Source organism: Aethalodelphis obliquidens, unplaced genomic scaffold (assembly GCF_003676395.1).
Source record: "Aethalodelphis obliquidens isolate GAN/ISIS:26980383/991018 unplaced genomic scaffold, ASM367639v1 scaffold10, whole genome shotgun sequence".
Lineage (NCBI taxonomy): Eukaryota > Metazoa > Chordata > Mammalia > Artiodactyla > Delphinidae > Aethalodelphis > Aethalodelphis obliquidens.
In genome coordinates this window covers 1,064,531-1,081,158 of record NW_020837954.1, presented here as the reverse complement: position 1 = coordinate 1,081,158, position 16,628 = coordinate 1,064,531, and the positions used below count along the sequence as shown (strand labels likewise).

Here is a 16,628-nt window from a genome sequence, read left to right as displayed (position 1 = left end):
GACCGGGGCACGAACCCATGTCCCCTGCATCGGCAGGCGGACTCCCAACCACTGCGCCACCAGGGCAGCCCTGTCCCACTGCTTTTATATCACCAGACTTTGCTGAGTGCTTGACGCACAGAGCACAGCTTAGTTGAGTAGTACTGCACCCAGCGTGGTAATTAGAGACAATTATGTAAAGCGCCTAACAACGAATGGTCTGCTTTGTGCCAGGCACTGTGCTGAGAACTTCGCAGGCTCTCTCCCCCTTAATCCTCAGCACAGCCCAAGAGGTGGATGCTCTTACTCCCCATTCTACAGAGAAAGAGAGTAGATGAAGGTAAGTACCACACTCAAGGCCATGCAGGTAGAAATGGATAGAAATTCAACTTCAGTCCAAGTCTGTCTGATTCCATAACATTTGCTCATCTCTTAAATTTTTAAATAAAGAAATAATACCCACAGGTGGTGAGGAATAAGAAGAATCCAAACTCCATTAAAGGATAAAAAGTAAGCCATCCTCCTACCTAGATCAACAATCCCACTCCCAGAACCAACCACTCTTGTCAACTTCCTTTTTCCTTCTAAAAATAATCTCTGCACACACCCTTTTATAGCTCTCCTCTCATTGCACACGCAGTAGCACACTCTATACACTGTGCCACACCTTGCGTTTTTCCCTTTTAACTTTTATCTTGGAGTTTTTATCTTGGAGTAGTTACAAACCTATGCCCATGTTTGTTTTTTGTTTTTTTTAATTTTAAAGATACATTTCCCTGGAGGTCCAGTGGTTAAGACTTCACCTTCCGATGCAAAAGGTGCAGGTTTGATCCCTGGTCGGGGGAGCTAAGATCCCACATGCCTCGTGGCCAAAAAACCAAAACATAAAACAGAAGCAATATTGTAACAAATTCAATAAAGTCGTAAAAAAAACAAGATACAGAGTAGTCCATAAGTGGATGTATTATAACTTATTTAATCATCCCCTGTTAATCATGGCCTATTGTTGGGCATCTAGGTGGTTTCCTGCCTTTTACTATTATACATGGGGCTATAAAATGTGTTCTTGTCCATAAGCCGCAACACAAGTTATATTACTTTACATGTAAATCCTCGGTCCTTCTGGAAAATTTGGCATAACAAATGGGGTAGGGATCCAGTACAGATGTTGGCCACTATACTCTACTATGGCCAATTATCTTACCTGGGACATAGTAGGTGCTTGTAAATGGTTATCAGTGACAACGATGACAAAGATAATTACAGCAGCATCCACTGGAGCATATCATCAGGCTCTGTTTGTTGAACATATGAGCATGCAGTTAATCCACATTAAGCATGAAGGATGGCTACCCGGAAGCCGTCTGAACGTTGGAGTGACTGAGTTCTAAAAGTCACTTCACCATCAGAATGAATGAGTTTGCAAACTTCCTAAGAGCAGGTTTTGACATGGGGAGAGGAGGAAGACGGCACATGGATACAGTGATAGGATGCACCAAAGAGTGATGACCCAGGGTGGAGGAGCTTCTGAAGACAGACTCTGGGTGATGTGTGTAAGGCATTCCTTGTGGGCTGGTTCAGAAGAACCACTGCTAAGGGTTAAAGGCTAATTGGACAGCTGAGGGCTGGAGGAAATGGAGGCATGTACTTGCACTAGGTGAGGTGTTGGGCAAAGAGGTAAGGCCACCAGCTGTCAAATCAGAGCACTGAACACAGAACTCATCCCTAGGTTACATGAGAACATAAAGGGCTTATGATGGGCAGTTGGAGTCTTGTGATCTGTGCTTGTAGGATAGAAGATGGAGGATGCGGGGCTTCCCTGGTGGTGCAGTGGTTAAGAATCCGCCTGCCAATGCAGGGCACACGGGTTTGAGCCCTGGTCCGGGAAGATCCCACATGCCACAAAGCAACTAAGCCCATGTGCCACGACTACTGAGCTTGCGCTCTAGAGCCCGCGAGCCACAACTACTGAGCCCACATGCCACAACTACTGAAGCCCGTGCGCCTAGAGCCCGTGCTCCACAACAAGAGAAGCCACTGCAATGAGAAGCCCGCTCACCGCAAAGAAGAGTAGCCCCCGCTCGCCGCAACTAGAGAAAGCCTGCATGCAGCAACGAAGACCCAATGCAGCCAAATAAATAAAATAAAATATATATTAAAAAAAAAAAGATGGAGGATGCCACAAGAAAGAATTGTAATCCCCGTCACCTGTAAGGATTGTCTTCGTGAGATGCTCTCTTATCTAGGTGGGTTGAAGTGCAAACCACACCAGCAGGGGATCCCTGGGAGATGAAGATGAATAGCTCTGGGCTGGGATTACCAATCTCCACATAATAGGTGTACGCGGTGGAAGAGCAGGGCAGAGGCTGCTCCCCAGGCCTGGAGTTGATGGAAATAAGCAAACCCCCTGCTGGGCAGGCATAGGAGCATCTGCAGAGAATAACTGAACAGTAAGTCGTGTTCCCAAGCTCTGTATGAGGACTTGGTAATAAAACATCATAATAACAGCTAAAACCTACCATAAACCAGGCCCAGCTGTTAATTCATTTAATTCTATTTTACACATGAGAAAACTGAGTCACACAGAGTTTGACCCTCCAGAACTGGAGTCATGTCTTGCATCTATTATAAAAATTTGGTTATGAGTTTAGTCCTGAGGGTTGCTTTCACAGACCACCTTCTCTCTCTTAAGATGTGGCCTTCACCAGGATAGCCACCAGCAGGATGAGCAGACCTTAGGTCATGTCTGTGACTTTCCTAAGACACTCCAGGCACAGAGAGATCTCAGTACCACTCTGCTCCTCTCTAGCCCTTCAGGGTGAGGCCTGCAGTAGAGACACAGGCTGATTCTTTGAATAACCCAACCACGGAATAGTGAGGTAAGAGCACTGGCCTGGGAGTGAGGAAGCCCAGGGCCAGGGGATGGATAGACTAGAGAGAGCGCCTGGGAGGAAGGAAGGAGGTGGGCAAGGCTCCTGACCCAGCTCTGCAAAGTAACCAGCTATGGGCTGAACACAGAGGTCACGGGACCCACCTGTGTCTGGCAGACTCCAGCAGGAGTTGGGCAAATGCTGGGGACAAGCAGAGAGCGTGCACAGGCCTCTGGCCTCATACTGCCAACACCTTGCCATCGGCAAAGCCAGGATACCCCAACATGGGAATTAGGAAGCTTCACTTCAAGTTGGCAACAAGTTGTTTGTCTCCACAATCCTGGGAGGGGTGGGGTGATTTCTACAGAAGAGCACTTATTTAGTTGTGGGTCATTTCCTAGGAATGTGCTGCTTCCTCCTCTCCGCCCCCTCACCCCACCCAGGGCTGGACAGATCTGCCCTGCTCTGGCTTTGTCACGGCTCTAGGCACATATCAACTGGCCTGGCTGGGGGTAAGCAAAATACAGAGTCAGAAAAAGAATGAAGCTGAAAAGAATGGGGCTTCGGCAGCCCCAAACCTCAACACCGCCAGCCCTAGACCCACCTGTCACACCCGTCCCTTGCTCACTGCTCACAGAGAGAAGGCAGCGAACAGTCAAGCTGTCCCCTTTCATCAGCCACACTCATGACAATCATACTGTCCCCAGGCCTCCGTCCTTGCTGTGGTCTGTGAGGTGCTTTGGAGCTGTCCTTCCAACCCCCACAGGTTGTCATGGTGCCTGCTGTTCAGACTCTTCATTGGACAGAGCCGCAGACTGTCTCCATGGCAATAAAAAGAATCTGTGGAGAAAGGATGCCGGCCTTGGAAATTTACTCACAGGAACACTCCTGGGAAATAAGCTCCTCTAAGGGGGTCAGGAGACATTCCCCTCCTGAAGACGCAGTTCCTCAGCCATTCCACTGGCCTGGGGAGCCCGGCTCTCTAACGGCGGTGCGCCAGCCACAGAGAATTCCAACTCCAGATTCCTGGCTGCACCAGCAAAAACTGCAAGTCAGGATAGCGTGGTTGAGAGACAGAACACCTGCCCTTCTCGTGCTCCACAGCCAGTGTCCCTGCCCACCCCACTCCTCCTGGGACCTCTCCCTGCCACCCTCTCTCCCCCTCTGACAGGACCCTCAGCCTCCCTACTAAGGTGTGAGCTGATAGAGCTGAAAACAATGTCTCCCCTCCTCCCACATACCTGTGTGTTATTACAGAGCCTTTGATAACGAAAGAGATCTCTACTGGTCCACTCCAGTCTTTGGGAAACATTTCAGTTCTTAACCCCCAACAAGCGAAGGCAAGAGGGGCACTGAGTCTCCCTGAAATGTTTGCCATGGAGTTAGCTGGTGCACTTTAGGAGTACGGGGAAGAAAGGAGTGAGAGGAGGATTCTGAGATGACTCAGTCTGATATGGGCTGTTGGGGTCTGTTGTGAAGTTGGGTGATAGGGATGATGGTTTCTTTTGCTTGGCATCTCATACTCCTTCCTGGTGCCTGTTAAAAGGAACTCTCCCAATGTGAGCCAACTATGCTCTCCATAAGCTGTTTGGCCAAGGGGACCATTTGCTTTAGATGATAAAATCTAACCCAGGACACTCAAGACCCAAAATGCCCAGTGCTCTGGTCAAGATTACTGTTGAGATATCCAGTGGTTAAACCCCAAGGCTCCACATCTCAGTCCAACACCTGAGGTGTATCAGGTCACCAAGGCCCCAGTCTCACCACCAGTGTCTTTTGTCAATTGTCTCCAGAAGCTGGGTCAAAATGGGACAAAAGGGTGCCCTGTCTTCCTCCCCTCCCAGGTCCTCACATTCTAAATTGTCCTGATTTTTACTCAGGGAAAAGCAAAGGGAGTTGTTAATATGTAAATTTCACCATATTAAGTGCTGCATTTAAATGATTCTTTTTTTAATTTCTTTTCGCGGTACGCGGGCCTCTCACTGTTGTGGCCTCTCCCGTTGCAGAGCACAGGCTCCAGACGCGCAGGCTCAGCGGCCATGGCTCATGGGCCCAGCCGCTCCGCGGCATGTGGGATCTTCCCGGACCGGGTGTCCCCTGCATCGGCAGGTGGACCCTCAACCACTGCACCACCAGGGAAGCCCTAAATGATTCTATTTTTTGACAAGTAGAGCATTCGCTTGTTGAAAGACCCCAGCCCAGCTCTATTAGTGTGTAATGAGTTTATTCTGAGTTTCCTCTCAGATCTGCCTTCTCCTCATTTCAATCCTCTGCTTTCTTCTGGGAACCCCACGGGACAGCCACGTGGACTGCTCAAACTATTAACCATAGATCCGAGATCTGGCGGCTTGAAAGCCTCCAGTGAAAATTTCTGAAGGCTATCACTTGGGGGAAGTGGACTAATTGTTATTTGCGGAAGAGGAAAGATTGTGTTTCTTCCTGGGGCCTCACTGGAGCAATGGTTGAGTGTTTTGTCCTTGAAACATATCTGAGACCCTGGACGGTTACTTCCTGGAAACCTGTGGTGGACACTTTAGGCGCCCTGACTCACCCCTCCCGCCTTCAGCCTGATTTCTGACGTGGACGGGTGGATTGTACCTGTGAGCCTTGCTACACTGCAGAAAGCATCTTTCTCTTTGACTGGAAGTATGGGGGTGTTGATAAACCCAGGGGCCGCTCTCGATGGATGGGAGATGAAGCACTCTATTAAACGCTCTGCTACCAGCCTTAGGGTGGACACTACCCATCTGAGAGGCATTCCATATTCTCCTTGGGCTGTTGGAAGTTGGGGAACAGAGTCTGTGGCAAGCAGTACCACCCTCCCTGCACACCCCTGTACGGGCTTTTTTGTTTTTGGTCTTAGCTGCAGCAGGTGGGCTCCTTAGTTGCAGCACACGGGCTCCTTAGTTGCAGCATGTGGGCTCCTTAGTTGTGGCATGTGAACTCTTAGTTGTGGCATGCATGTGGGATCTAGTTCCCTGACCAGGGATCGAACCCGGGCCCCCTGCATTGGGAGCATGGAGTCTTATCCACTGCGCCACCAGGGAAGTCTTTGTATGGGCTTTCCTCGCTTCCCTGATCACTCATCACTCCCTCCCTCACTCCTGCTTCCTCCCATCTCCTGTCCAAAAGCCCTTGTCTCTGCTTTCAAGAGAAACCAAACTAAGACAGACCTGCAGAGAGAAGTGGGCTGACAGAGCCTGTCTATCACTTTGTCATGGAGGGTGGTTGAGAGACAGACAGGGATTCAAATTTCAGCCTTGCCTTTTACAAGCTGCACGTATGTAGACAAATTAACCTCTCTGGAGCAGGTTGCAATTGGAAAACATCAAAGATTTATGATAAAATGATCAGCAAAGGGAGACATTTTACCCACTGGGATTCGCAGGGACCCATCCTGCAGAGGGGACAGCATCTTTTGGCCTTCAATGGCTAAGGCAACGGTAACTCTAAACTTGAGTCCAGGCACCCAGGGCATACACAACAGCCCAGCCCAGCATGGCTCCTTCAGTCCCTCTACCGCCTCCACACGGTGTCCCATCCCCACATGTAAGGAAGCCCCAGGGCACGCTGTGGCCTGTAGCCTCAGCTCTGAACCTTTCCCCTGATCACTTCTGTCCTCCATTCCCATCCTATTCTCAATCTTTCATTTATTCTGTTAATCAACTAATGTTTGCCCCGCTGCTTACTTGGCCAAAAGGACCATTCGCTTTAGATGAAAGGATTATTCAACTTCTTGGTAAAGTCTGACCGAGGATCTTCACTGGTGAGCTCAGCATTGACCAAGCATAGCCTCAGGCATTCATCTATTTTTGCCCTCACCTCACCCCACAGAACCCAGCCTCCACGAAAACTCATGTGTTTGACTCTTCAGCCCAGGGACACCGCCTCAGGCCAGCCAGGGACCACCCCTTCTGCTCCAGTGCAGCACCAGGAGCCTCTGCCCGGACACTGCCCCTCCAGCTGCCCTCCTGCCCGTGAGCCCAGCCCCACAAGTGGGACCCGGGCAGAGGCAGCCAGGGATGTCAGCACAGGGGTGAGGGCTGCATTGTGGTGGGACAAGGGACCCACCACCACAGTGGTCTGGGATAAAAACAAGAGAAAAACAGCCAAGGTCTGGCTCTGGTGCCACTTTTTATTCCCAGGCGGCCCAACATCCAAACAAGACTGGGGACCCTCAAGGGTCACAAGACAGAGAACCCTCAGGCTGGAATGCCGTCACCCCTGTTTATCATAATCCTCACCTGTGGCCATCCCAGGATGCCCTAGAATTCCCCCTTGCCCTATAGTTCTTTCCAGATCTTTCTTAAGAGATCAGAGATGAAGAGGTTAACTTGAAATGTATAAATACAGACAAAATGTTCCCAGGTAGAGTTGGATATGCCAAGCGCCCAGTGCCAGAGCCTGACCCATCCTGAGGAACCCCCTCCCATGCCTGTGGGAGCTACAAGCGAATTAGCCCCTGTGCCCTGCACCCCGGGGCCTTCCAGCACACAAATACCCGCAAAACAGCAGGAACTCTCTCATGTGCCAAACTCGGTGTTTTGTTTTTCACTTATTAGCCCAGGTGAAAGCATCCCAGTACCTCCCCAAGCGCTGTCAGGAACCAAAGAAATACTGAGGTTATTTATTCCAAGGAAGCACTTGTGTCTGATTATCCACAGTCCACAGCCTCTGGCTGGAAACTTGGCCTGAGGAGGACTCTGGGGGAAAGGGATGGGGAGACCCAAAAAGTCCAGTCCGTGTCCTCACCCAACCCGGGCAGCCGCCTTCCTTGGAACCCCTGTCCTCTTGTGAGGCTGTGAGGTGAGGGCAGTGTGAGGGGTGGACAAGAGGGCCTGCCCTTCTCTTTGCCCCACTCCTCATTCTCCCTATGCCCTCCCCCCTCCCCCTCCCCTCCCCCTCCCCTCCCCCCCATTCGGGACACACCCTCACCCCACAGGGCTCTGGACTACTTGAGCCCGGAGCGGGCTTTTCCAGACGCTTCTCAACAGAAGAAGGGGCAAGGGCCATAAATCGAGGGCAAACCCCCCCTCTGCACCCTTACCCTTTCTCCTGTACTCTCCCCCAGCCCTTCCCATCCCTGAGGTCTCCCCACCATAGACACACACACACACAGGCACTGCACACACACAAATCCCCTCTCTGAGCGTTGCCTTATTGGAAGCAAAGTTCTCTTCTCTCCAGGCCTCAAATCCCTGCCTCCTGCTCAGGGTACAGAAATAGGGCTTTTTTTTTTCTTGGTGACACCCCTCCCCACTCCTACCCAGGAAGTCAGCACCTTCTGTTACTCATTGCAGGAGGGTGAGGGGTCAGCAGCCCTGACCCTGCTGTCAGCCTGCTGTTCCCCACCCCCTCTCTGCGGCCTCTCTCTCCTTGGGGGCCCCTGTGGTCCCTCTGCACCACCCTCAGTGTCTCCCTGCAGGCCTCTGGGGCACTGGCCTGGCCTGCCTAGCAACTTCCCTCACTGTCTTTGCACTCAGCCCCTGTGGAGTGTGGGAGAAGGTCTTGGGGCTGGAGCTGGAGATCCAATGGCAAGGTTCTGCCCATGGCCTTGGCTATTAAAAGGTTGTGGGACACCCCAGCAAGTCACCTCTCTGGGCCTGGCTTTCCCACTGAAGCAGTCTGTCCTGCCCTGCCTGTCTGCATCTCCTCAGCACACCTCACTGCCCACCCCCCATGGCCCCAACTCTTGCAGGCCCGTAAAACCTGCTCTGCACTGACTGAAACCTTCGGCCCCAGAGTCTTATGCTCTTGGTTCACTGGTAAATTCTGATTCCCCACTTCACAGCCCTCAGTCAGGCTGCTCCAGGTGGCACCCTGCCCTGAACGTGTGGCCTGGACCAGTCCCAACCCCAGGGAAACCTCATTGAATTTCCTAAGTCATAGAAGTGGTAAACGTGTCTTGATATTCATAACAAATCCCTTTCAACTACACCTGAGTTTGTTAATAGGTAACTTTTGGAAAATACCTAAGGATGTGGGCTGGTTGCTAGGGGAACCAACTATGTGATTAGAGGGTTGGAACTTTCAGCCCCATCCCCCTTACCTCTGGGGAGGGGAGAGGGATTGAAAGTTGAATAAATAGACAATGGTAACTAACACAACATTGTAAAGCAACTATACACCAATAAAAATTAATTTTTAAAAATTACCAGTGGTCGGGCTTCCCTGGTGGCGCAGTGGTTGAGAGTCTGCCTGCTGATGCAGGGGACACGGGTTCGTGCCCCGGTCCAGGAAGATCCCACATGCCACGGAGCGGCTGGGCCCGTGAGCCGTGGCCGCTGAGCCTGCGCGTCCGGAGCCTGTGCTCCGCAACGGGAGAGGCCACAACAGGGAGAGGCCCGCGTACCGCAAAAAAAAAAAAAAAAAAAAATTACCAGTGGTCAATGATTTAATCAATCATGCCTATGCACTGAAGCCTTCATCAAAACCCAAAGGGCAGGGTTCAGAGAGCTTCTGGGCTGGTGAACACATGGAGATTGGGGGAGAGCTGTGCCTGGAGAAGGCATGGAAGTACTGCGTCCTTTCTGCATACCTTGCCCTGTGCATTTCTGTGGAGCTCTGTGAGTCTGAGGAGGGTGCAGAGAGTCTGCAGAGTCCTTGGGGACGGGATGGAGGAGAGGTGGATGGGAGGAGAGGTAGATTCAAAATTTCCCAGCCAGCTGGAGAGAATGGGGTCCGCCTGAAGGAAGTGCTCAAGATGGCCCATGGATAAGATGAGCGAGAAGAAATTCTCCTCACCGGGCACCTGCTGAAAATCGCATTTGGGTGAAAACAGAGAAACTCATTTTTGTGAGCATTTCCCCTCTGAGGTGGTGGCAGATGTGATGGGGGGAAGATTTCTGTCCAGCTGTGCAGAAGCACTTGTAGAATAGCAAGCCCTTGGAGAATAGGCGAGCAGCAGAGAAGGCTGTCATCTAGTGCGCCCAGCTTCAGGAGGGAAGATTTCAAACAGTTCCAAGAAGAGTCATGATCCCATGAACTGAGACGCTAAAAGGGAAAATGACTCAGGAGAGTTAGGAGACTGTCAGCAATGAAATCCCAGCTACAGATTCACAAATGAGGCTTAGGAGACATTAAGGAAGCTGAAGAGCCTGGGGAGGCCACAGGGAGCTAGGATTTCAGGCCATTTCTGAGGGTGGAGGGAAGGGCATCCGGCCAAGGGCAGATACACAGGAGGGACCAGCCCAAGAAGGATGTCAGCAGAACCCAGAGAGCTGGGGAGGCAGAAGGACAGCTTTGGCCTGTGGTTGGGGCAGCGGGGGATGCTAACAATGACAGGAAGAACATGACCCCATCACAGTCCATGTGGTCTGTCAGAGGGGCTAAGGGAAAAAACACAGGAGTGAACAGAACCGAAGTCGTAGGAGAATAACAAAGCCAGAGATGAACCTCAAGGCATTTTACGAGGTCTGTCCCAGATCCTGGTGGACCAGGTGGCAGGATGGCTAAGTGGACTGCAGTGGGTTGGAACATCCAAGCCCATGGAAAGCTGGTGGGAGGGTCCAGGTTTGACAGGTGCAGCAGATTCATCTGAGGGACAGTGAGAAGCCCTCGTCTAGGAAAGGTGGAGAACCTCAGTGGCAGGTACGGTCACCAAAGAGGAGCACGACCACCAATGTACGTCCCCACCAAAGGATGTGAAAAACATAAACTGTTGGCAGAGAGCAGACACCTTACTATGCTTGACTCTTACCACAAGCAGAAACGTAATCACACAGCTCTACCCCCCAGAGCTTGGAACAGGGCCTGGCACATAGCAAGTCCTCGATAAATATTTGCCGAATGAATACATGCGAAAGGGACGGGAAGAGAAAAGAGAGCAGAAAGAGTGTAGGAACCAGCTTTAAAAGCACACAGGCCAGAAAGGAGCATCACAGCACATTCCAGGGGGCACGTGGTCAGTGCCTGCTTTTACAGTAACGTCAGGAGGGGAGAGGAGGGTCTTGGTGAGGGAGCACTTCAGACCCCTCAGCCAACTCCCAGGGGCAGCCTCTCACCTTGTCCCCCACCTGCTCACTGGCGCCCAGGGTGCTCCCCACCGGGGGGGCTGACCGCTGAGCTGCACACCAGGGAGTCGACGTCCCCACAGTGCTCCAGGACCTGGGGGGATGGGGGGGACATGAAGGGCTGGGTGAGCCTGGAGATGGCCTGAGGAGGCCTCGTCCTCCCTGAGCAACCCTGTGCATGGGACATTGAGGCAAAGCTTGCTAATTAGGGGCCTCCCTGGTGGCTCAGTGGTTAAGAATCCATCTACCAATGCAGGGGACACGGGTTTGAGCCCTGGTGCAGGAAGATCCCACATGCCATGGAGCAACTAAGCCCATGCACCACAACTGCTGAGCCTGCATCCTACTAGAGCCCACATGCCACAACTACTGAACCCGCGCACCACAACTACTGAAGCCCACATGCCTAGAGCCCATGCTCTGCAACAAGAAGCCTGCACAGCACAACAAAGAATGGCCCCCGCTCGCTGCAGCTAGAGCAAGCCCGCATGCCGCGATGAAGACCCAACACAGCCAAAAATAAATAAATAAAATAAATAAATTTATTTAAAAAGCTTGCTAATTATATACCGTCTCCAGCAGGAATGGTCACAAGGCTCCTGTGAGAACCAAACTCTCAGTGAAGGTAAGTGCCCTGGACAGGCCCAGGGGTAGGCTCTCCGGGGCTGAGGGCCTCAGGGAAGGAAACCCCTCTGGGGACTGGGGATGGAGAAATCCCTTTAGATCCCTCCTCAACCACAGATCTCCCAGGACGGGTAGGAGTGAGGTCCTCCCATGAACAGACCCCTTTCCAGAGAGCCGGCGTGAGCAGTGAAGTCCGCCCGGTTAGACTGCGAGCAGCTGTGGCCTCAGACCGCCTTCCAGGACCTCCAAGCCCCCCTCCTGGCCCCTACCCCTCCCAGGGCTGAGCAGGCAGGGTGTTCTGCACACTCTCCTCTCTGTGTCCTTCCACCCCCGGGGCCCCTTACTGTGGCCACCAGCTGCTCCTGGTCCCTGCCTTCCCCTGTGGCACATGGTGCCCACAGTGCTCAGCCCCTCCTCCTGCAGCGCTGCCACCGCCAGGTCCACGTTCTGCTGCTTCTGGCTGCTGACCACGACATGGGGCCCATCCTGGGCCAGACGCTGAGCCATGGCGAAGCTGATCCTGCGGTGGAGATGAATGGAACAAAGCCTCAGCTCCTCGCTACTATTCTCCTTCCTCCCCCAGCCCTGGAAATCAACAAAGCTGTGTCCTGCTCTATAGCCCTGAGGTCCTTTTGAGCAAGTAAGGGTCCCTGTGAGGGGTCGAGACCCACAGGGCAATAGGATACTCAACCATCAGTGGACCCTGTGACCCCGGCTACCTGATTGGCCAGAATGCCATTTTGTTCTATCCCACTGCTGCTCAGCAGCACAGAGAGCCCAGCACAGGGACAGAACAGGCCCCGGGGGACCCAGGCCCTGCATGGCGGCCAGTGACTGGTCTACTTCCCGCTGAACTCGGCCCTGGGGGAAAGAATCAACTTCATTTATCACTGATGCCATCAGCAAGAATGATGATGATCTACCCCCAGCTCCTCCGGACAGACAAGGCCAGTGGCAGAGAGTGGGAAAGAGTCGGGCCAGTCAGGGTGAATTTCAAACAGGTGAGCCTCAGGTCAGGGAAACTTTCCTGAAAATTCTCTATTTATAAAAGGGGCAAATTAGAATGTGAGATCCAGAATTAAGTAGACATGATTATTTTCCCATTCATTCCATAAGCAAGCAACCATGGCCCCCAACCTCCACCCACGGAGCTTCCCAGTAGAGTGAGAATGCCAGATACCAAACTAATAATGACACCAATGATCAATTTTAATGAGCTGCTTATAGTTGAAAAAGTAGAAATCAACGAAAGTCTCAGTCAAACCTGGAGGGAGTATAAGCACAACCACTTTGGAAAATGGTTTGGCACTGCCCAGGGAAGTTGAACAAACAGCCCTCTGACTCTGCACTTTCACAACCCAGGAGTGCTGTCACATGTGCACCACGAGCCTGCACACGAGCGTTCACAGCAACATGCTTTGAAATCGCCTCAAACTGGAACCAAGCCCAAATGCCCATTAATGGTAGAATAGATAGACAAACTGGGTTGCACTTATATAATGGAATACTATGCAGCAATGAAAATTAGTGAACTGAAGCTACACTGAACAACATAAATGAATCTAAAAAATAATATCATTGAGGGAAAGGAGCCAGACAGAAAATAATCCTTTATTATGTGATTCCACATACACGAGTTTCAAAAGCAGGCAAAACCCCTCTATGTTGTCTAAGAATGCAAACAGGTGATAAAACTGCAGAGAAAAGCAAGGCAGTAATTACCACAAAAGTCAGGAGAGTGGATATTCCTAGGGTAAAAGAGGGGGGATGACTGGAGAGTGGCAAACCGAGGGGTTTCTGGGGTGCTGTCTGTGTTCCATTGTATGATTCCATGGTGTCCACTAAGATATGTGTGCCTTGGGGCAGGGATAAATTAGGAATTGGGGATTAACAGACATACACTACTATACATAACATAGGTCAACAGCAAGGACCTACTGTATAGCATAGGGAGCTATATTCAATATATTGTAATAACCTGTAATGGGGACTCCCCTGGTGGTCCAGTGGTTAAGGCTCTGCACTTCCACTGCAGGGGGCGTGGGTTCGATCCCTGGTCGGGGAATCCCTCATGTGGATCCCGCATTGTTCTGCATGCCTCACAGCGTAGCCCCAAAAAAGAAAAACCTGTAATGGAAAAGAATCTGAAAAAGAATACATATACATCTATATGTGCATACACATATAGATATATATATAACTGAATCACTTTGCTGTACACCTGAAACATTGCAAATCAGCTATACTTCAATAAAAAAGGTTTTAATTGGGGGCTTCTCTGGTGGCACAGTGGTTGAGAGTCCGCCTGCCGATGCAGGGGACACGGGTTCGTGCCCCGGTCCGGGAAGATCCCACATGCCGCGGAGCGGCTGGGCCCGTGAGCCGTGGCCGCTGAGCCTGCGCATCCGGAGCCTGTGCTTCACAACGGGAGAGGCCACAACGGTGAGAGGCCCGCGTACTGCAAAAAAAAAAAAAAAAGTTTTAATTAAAAAATAAATTCAAATTTTCGAAAAGAATATACCTCCAGAAGAAAAATAAAAGATATGTGTGTCTTGCGTATGTACATGTATATACATACATATATACATATATATATACATACATATATACATATATATATATACATACATATATACATATATATATATACATACATATATACTTTTTATGTATTTGTTATATTTCACCATCAAAATGTTTAAAAATTAAAGATTATCTGCTCATGGTAGATTTTTAAATTCAAGCGGTTCAAAACTAGTTCAAAAACTAAGTCTCCCAGTTCTCTTCTTGGAGGAAACTTCCCAGTGTCTCAAACACTTTCTCAGAGATGTTCTGTGCAAAGGGCTTTGTATGAAACAACAAGTTTTCGTGTATAAACGCTCAATCCACAAAGGTTTTCCTGGGAGCATCCTGCCAGATGGTGGAGGAAGCAGAGGCTCAGTGGGCTCCTTGAGGGCAGTGCCACTTGCTCCCTCTCTGGGGCCCCAGAGCCTTGCCGGGCCTGAGTCCAGGGGTGCTCGTCAGTCCAATACATTACAGGGGTGCACAGCTCATTCTGCTCAGGCTGGGAGAATCATCACTAGGGAGGCTGCAGATAAACAGGACCTGGAAGGTGAAGGGAGGTCTGATGGGGGAAGCAGCGGGATAGGTAGCCTGTGCTCTGGTCCAGGGCACAGACTGAGAGGAGAAGCAGAGGGGTGTGAGTGTCCATGGTGTTTGGGAGAGAGCAGGGCCACCTCTGTGCCTGGGGAACAGAGAATGGAGGACTCCTGGTTGCAAAACCTGACTGGTTCCGAATGCCTGCATGATGACTCCTCCAGGCTGTGCTGAAGTGAAGCTCTCTGAAGGGCAGCTGTGAGGAACCCAGGCAGCCAAAGGAGCCCCAAGCCAGGCTGCTGTGTGGAGACCGATGCACCCAGCTCACCCTTGGGAAGGGAAGAGGCGTGCCACCCTAGCTATGCGCAGGATGAAGAGTGGCATGGGAGACTCAGAGAGGAAGACATTTCCCTGTGAACTGCAAATACATCAGGGATGCTTGCCTAGGGGACCCTCTTTCCGCCCAACCCCAAATTTCCCAGCTCCAGGTCAATGTGAGCCCAGAGGCTCCTGCCTCCCCTGTGGTGAGATTCCCGTTCGCCTGCTGGAGAGCCCTGCCCCTTCTTGAATCTAGCAATCTGATTAGCTTCCTGCCAAGGGAGGTGGGGAAGGCATGGTTGGAGCAAAGGACTGTTGAGGATACTCAAGGACTTGGGGTGTACTTTTTGGGCAAGGCAGTGTCAGGGAGCTGAAGAGAGGCAGGCTCTGGCCGCTCTGGGCCCAGGGGCCAACGGACATGCCCTTTCAGGAGGCTCTGGTGTAAGCTGACTCTGTCCACAGATCTTCATCAGTTCCACACCTGCTCTGGCCACTCCATCACAAAGGGACTCTGGTTACTAAGCAACCCCTGCCGTACCTACTGCATCTCCCCTCGTTCCTTAGCAACCTTTGCATAACTCAGTTCCCTGGAGTTAGGTGTTGGTATCTATACATGATAAGAGAATGGGTGCTGCTCAGGAATTGTGGAGAAATTTCAGATGAAATATCAGTCTGTATCAGTGTCATAGTGCCATAATGAAGGTGACCAACTGCTCTGCTTTGGGAGGGACAGCCTTTGTTTTCAGTTTATGTCTCTTCTGGTACCCTATTTCCAAAACCACCCTTTGCAGGTCCTACGTCTCCTTGCTTTTTTATCCCAGCTGCTTTCACTCTGTTTGCTCTCTCTCTCTCATGCTCTCTCTCTTCTCTGCAAGGTCATATTTACAGGCTTTTATTCAGAGGGATGAGGGATTTCAACTCCTGATGGTTTTACCTTTCCTAAACAGGACACCAGATTCTAAACACTATTCTGACCCCCAGGGGACTCCTCTCCCCCTAGCTGTGAGCACAGATTAACCCCATCAAGTTTCGGGGGAATCAGTCTCTTTGGCTGGGAGGGCAGCAGGAAAAAGAAGACTTGCATTTTGTCGGGACAGGACATCCCCTGCTGGAAGGCTGGAGTTATAGCACCTCTGAGAAGCTGTTCCCATCTCTCAGCAAGCCGGCGTCCTACAACACTTGCTGTAAGGTGGTTTGCCGGAAAGCTGCCCTACTTGTAAGGAAAAGCAGATCCAGGCTATTGCAGGTGAAGTGCGGAGAGACTGGTCAGGCCTCATCTATCTCTCTCTTTTTTTTTTTTTTTTTTTTTGAGGTATGCGGGCCTCTCACTGTTGTGGTCTCTCCCGTTGCGGAGCACAGACTCCAGACGCGCAGGCTCAGCGGCCATGGCTCACGGGCCCAGCCGCTCCGCGGCATGTAGGATCTTCCCGGACCGGGGCCCAAACCCGTGTCCCCTGCATCGTCAGGCGGACTCTCAACCACTGCGCCACCAGGGAAGCCCTCGTCTATCTCTTTTGGTTCCCCTTCCTGTTCAAGTCCCCCTAGACCAGGGCCTGAGATTGAGTGGCTTCCAAAGGCCCAGGCTCTGGCACCCTCTCCCCTCATTCATCTTTACTTTGAAGCAGTCAACTGGGCCAGAGTTGAATGCAGGTCCTGGGAGCTTGGAGTGGCCTCTGAACCTGGCACTGCCCACTCTGATTCCCCTTTCCATGCTGGTCAATTCAGATGC

General features: G+C 51.3%; 1 protein-coding gene across 1 annotated transcript in view; it reads right to left on the bottom strand.

Moving 5' to 3' along the window:
• The window catches only part of LOC113622956 (dehydrogenase/reductase SDR family member 2, mitochondrial-like), a 162,890-nt gene extending 147,925 nt beyond the window's left edge, over positions 1 to 14,965 (bottom strand). The window contains 6 exon segments of the mRNA XM_027111723.1: positions 10,853 to 10,900; positions 10,902 to 10,955; positions 11,830 to 11,866; positions 11,868 to 12,006; positions 12,177 to 12,301; positions 14,910 to 14,965. Coding sequence (XP_026967524.1) covers positions 10,853 to 10,900; positions 10,902 to 10,955; positions 11,830 to 11,866; positions 11,868 to 12,006; positions 12,177 to 12,301; positions 14,910 to 14,965 — 459 coding nt within the window.
• Positions 14,966 to 16,628: the final 1,663 nt, after the last annotated feature.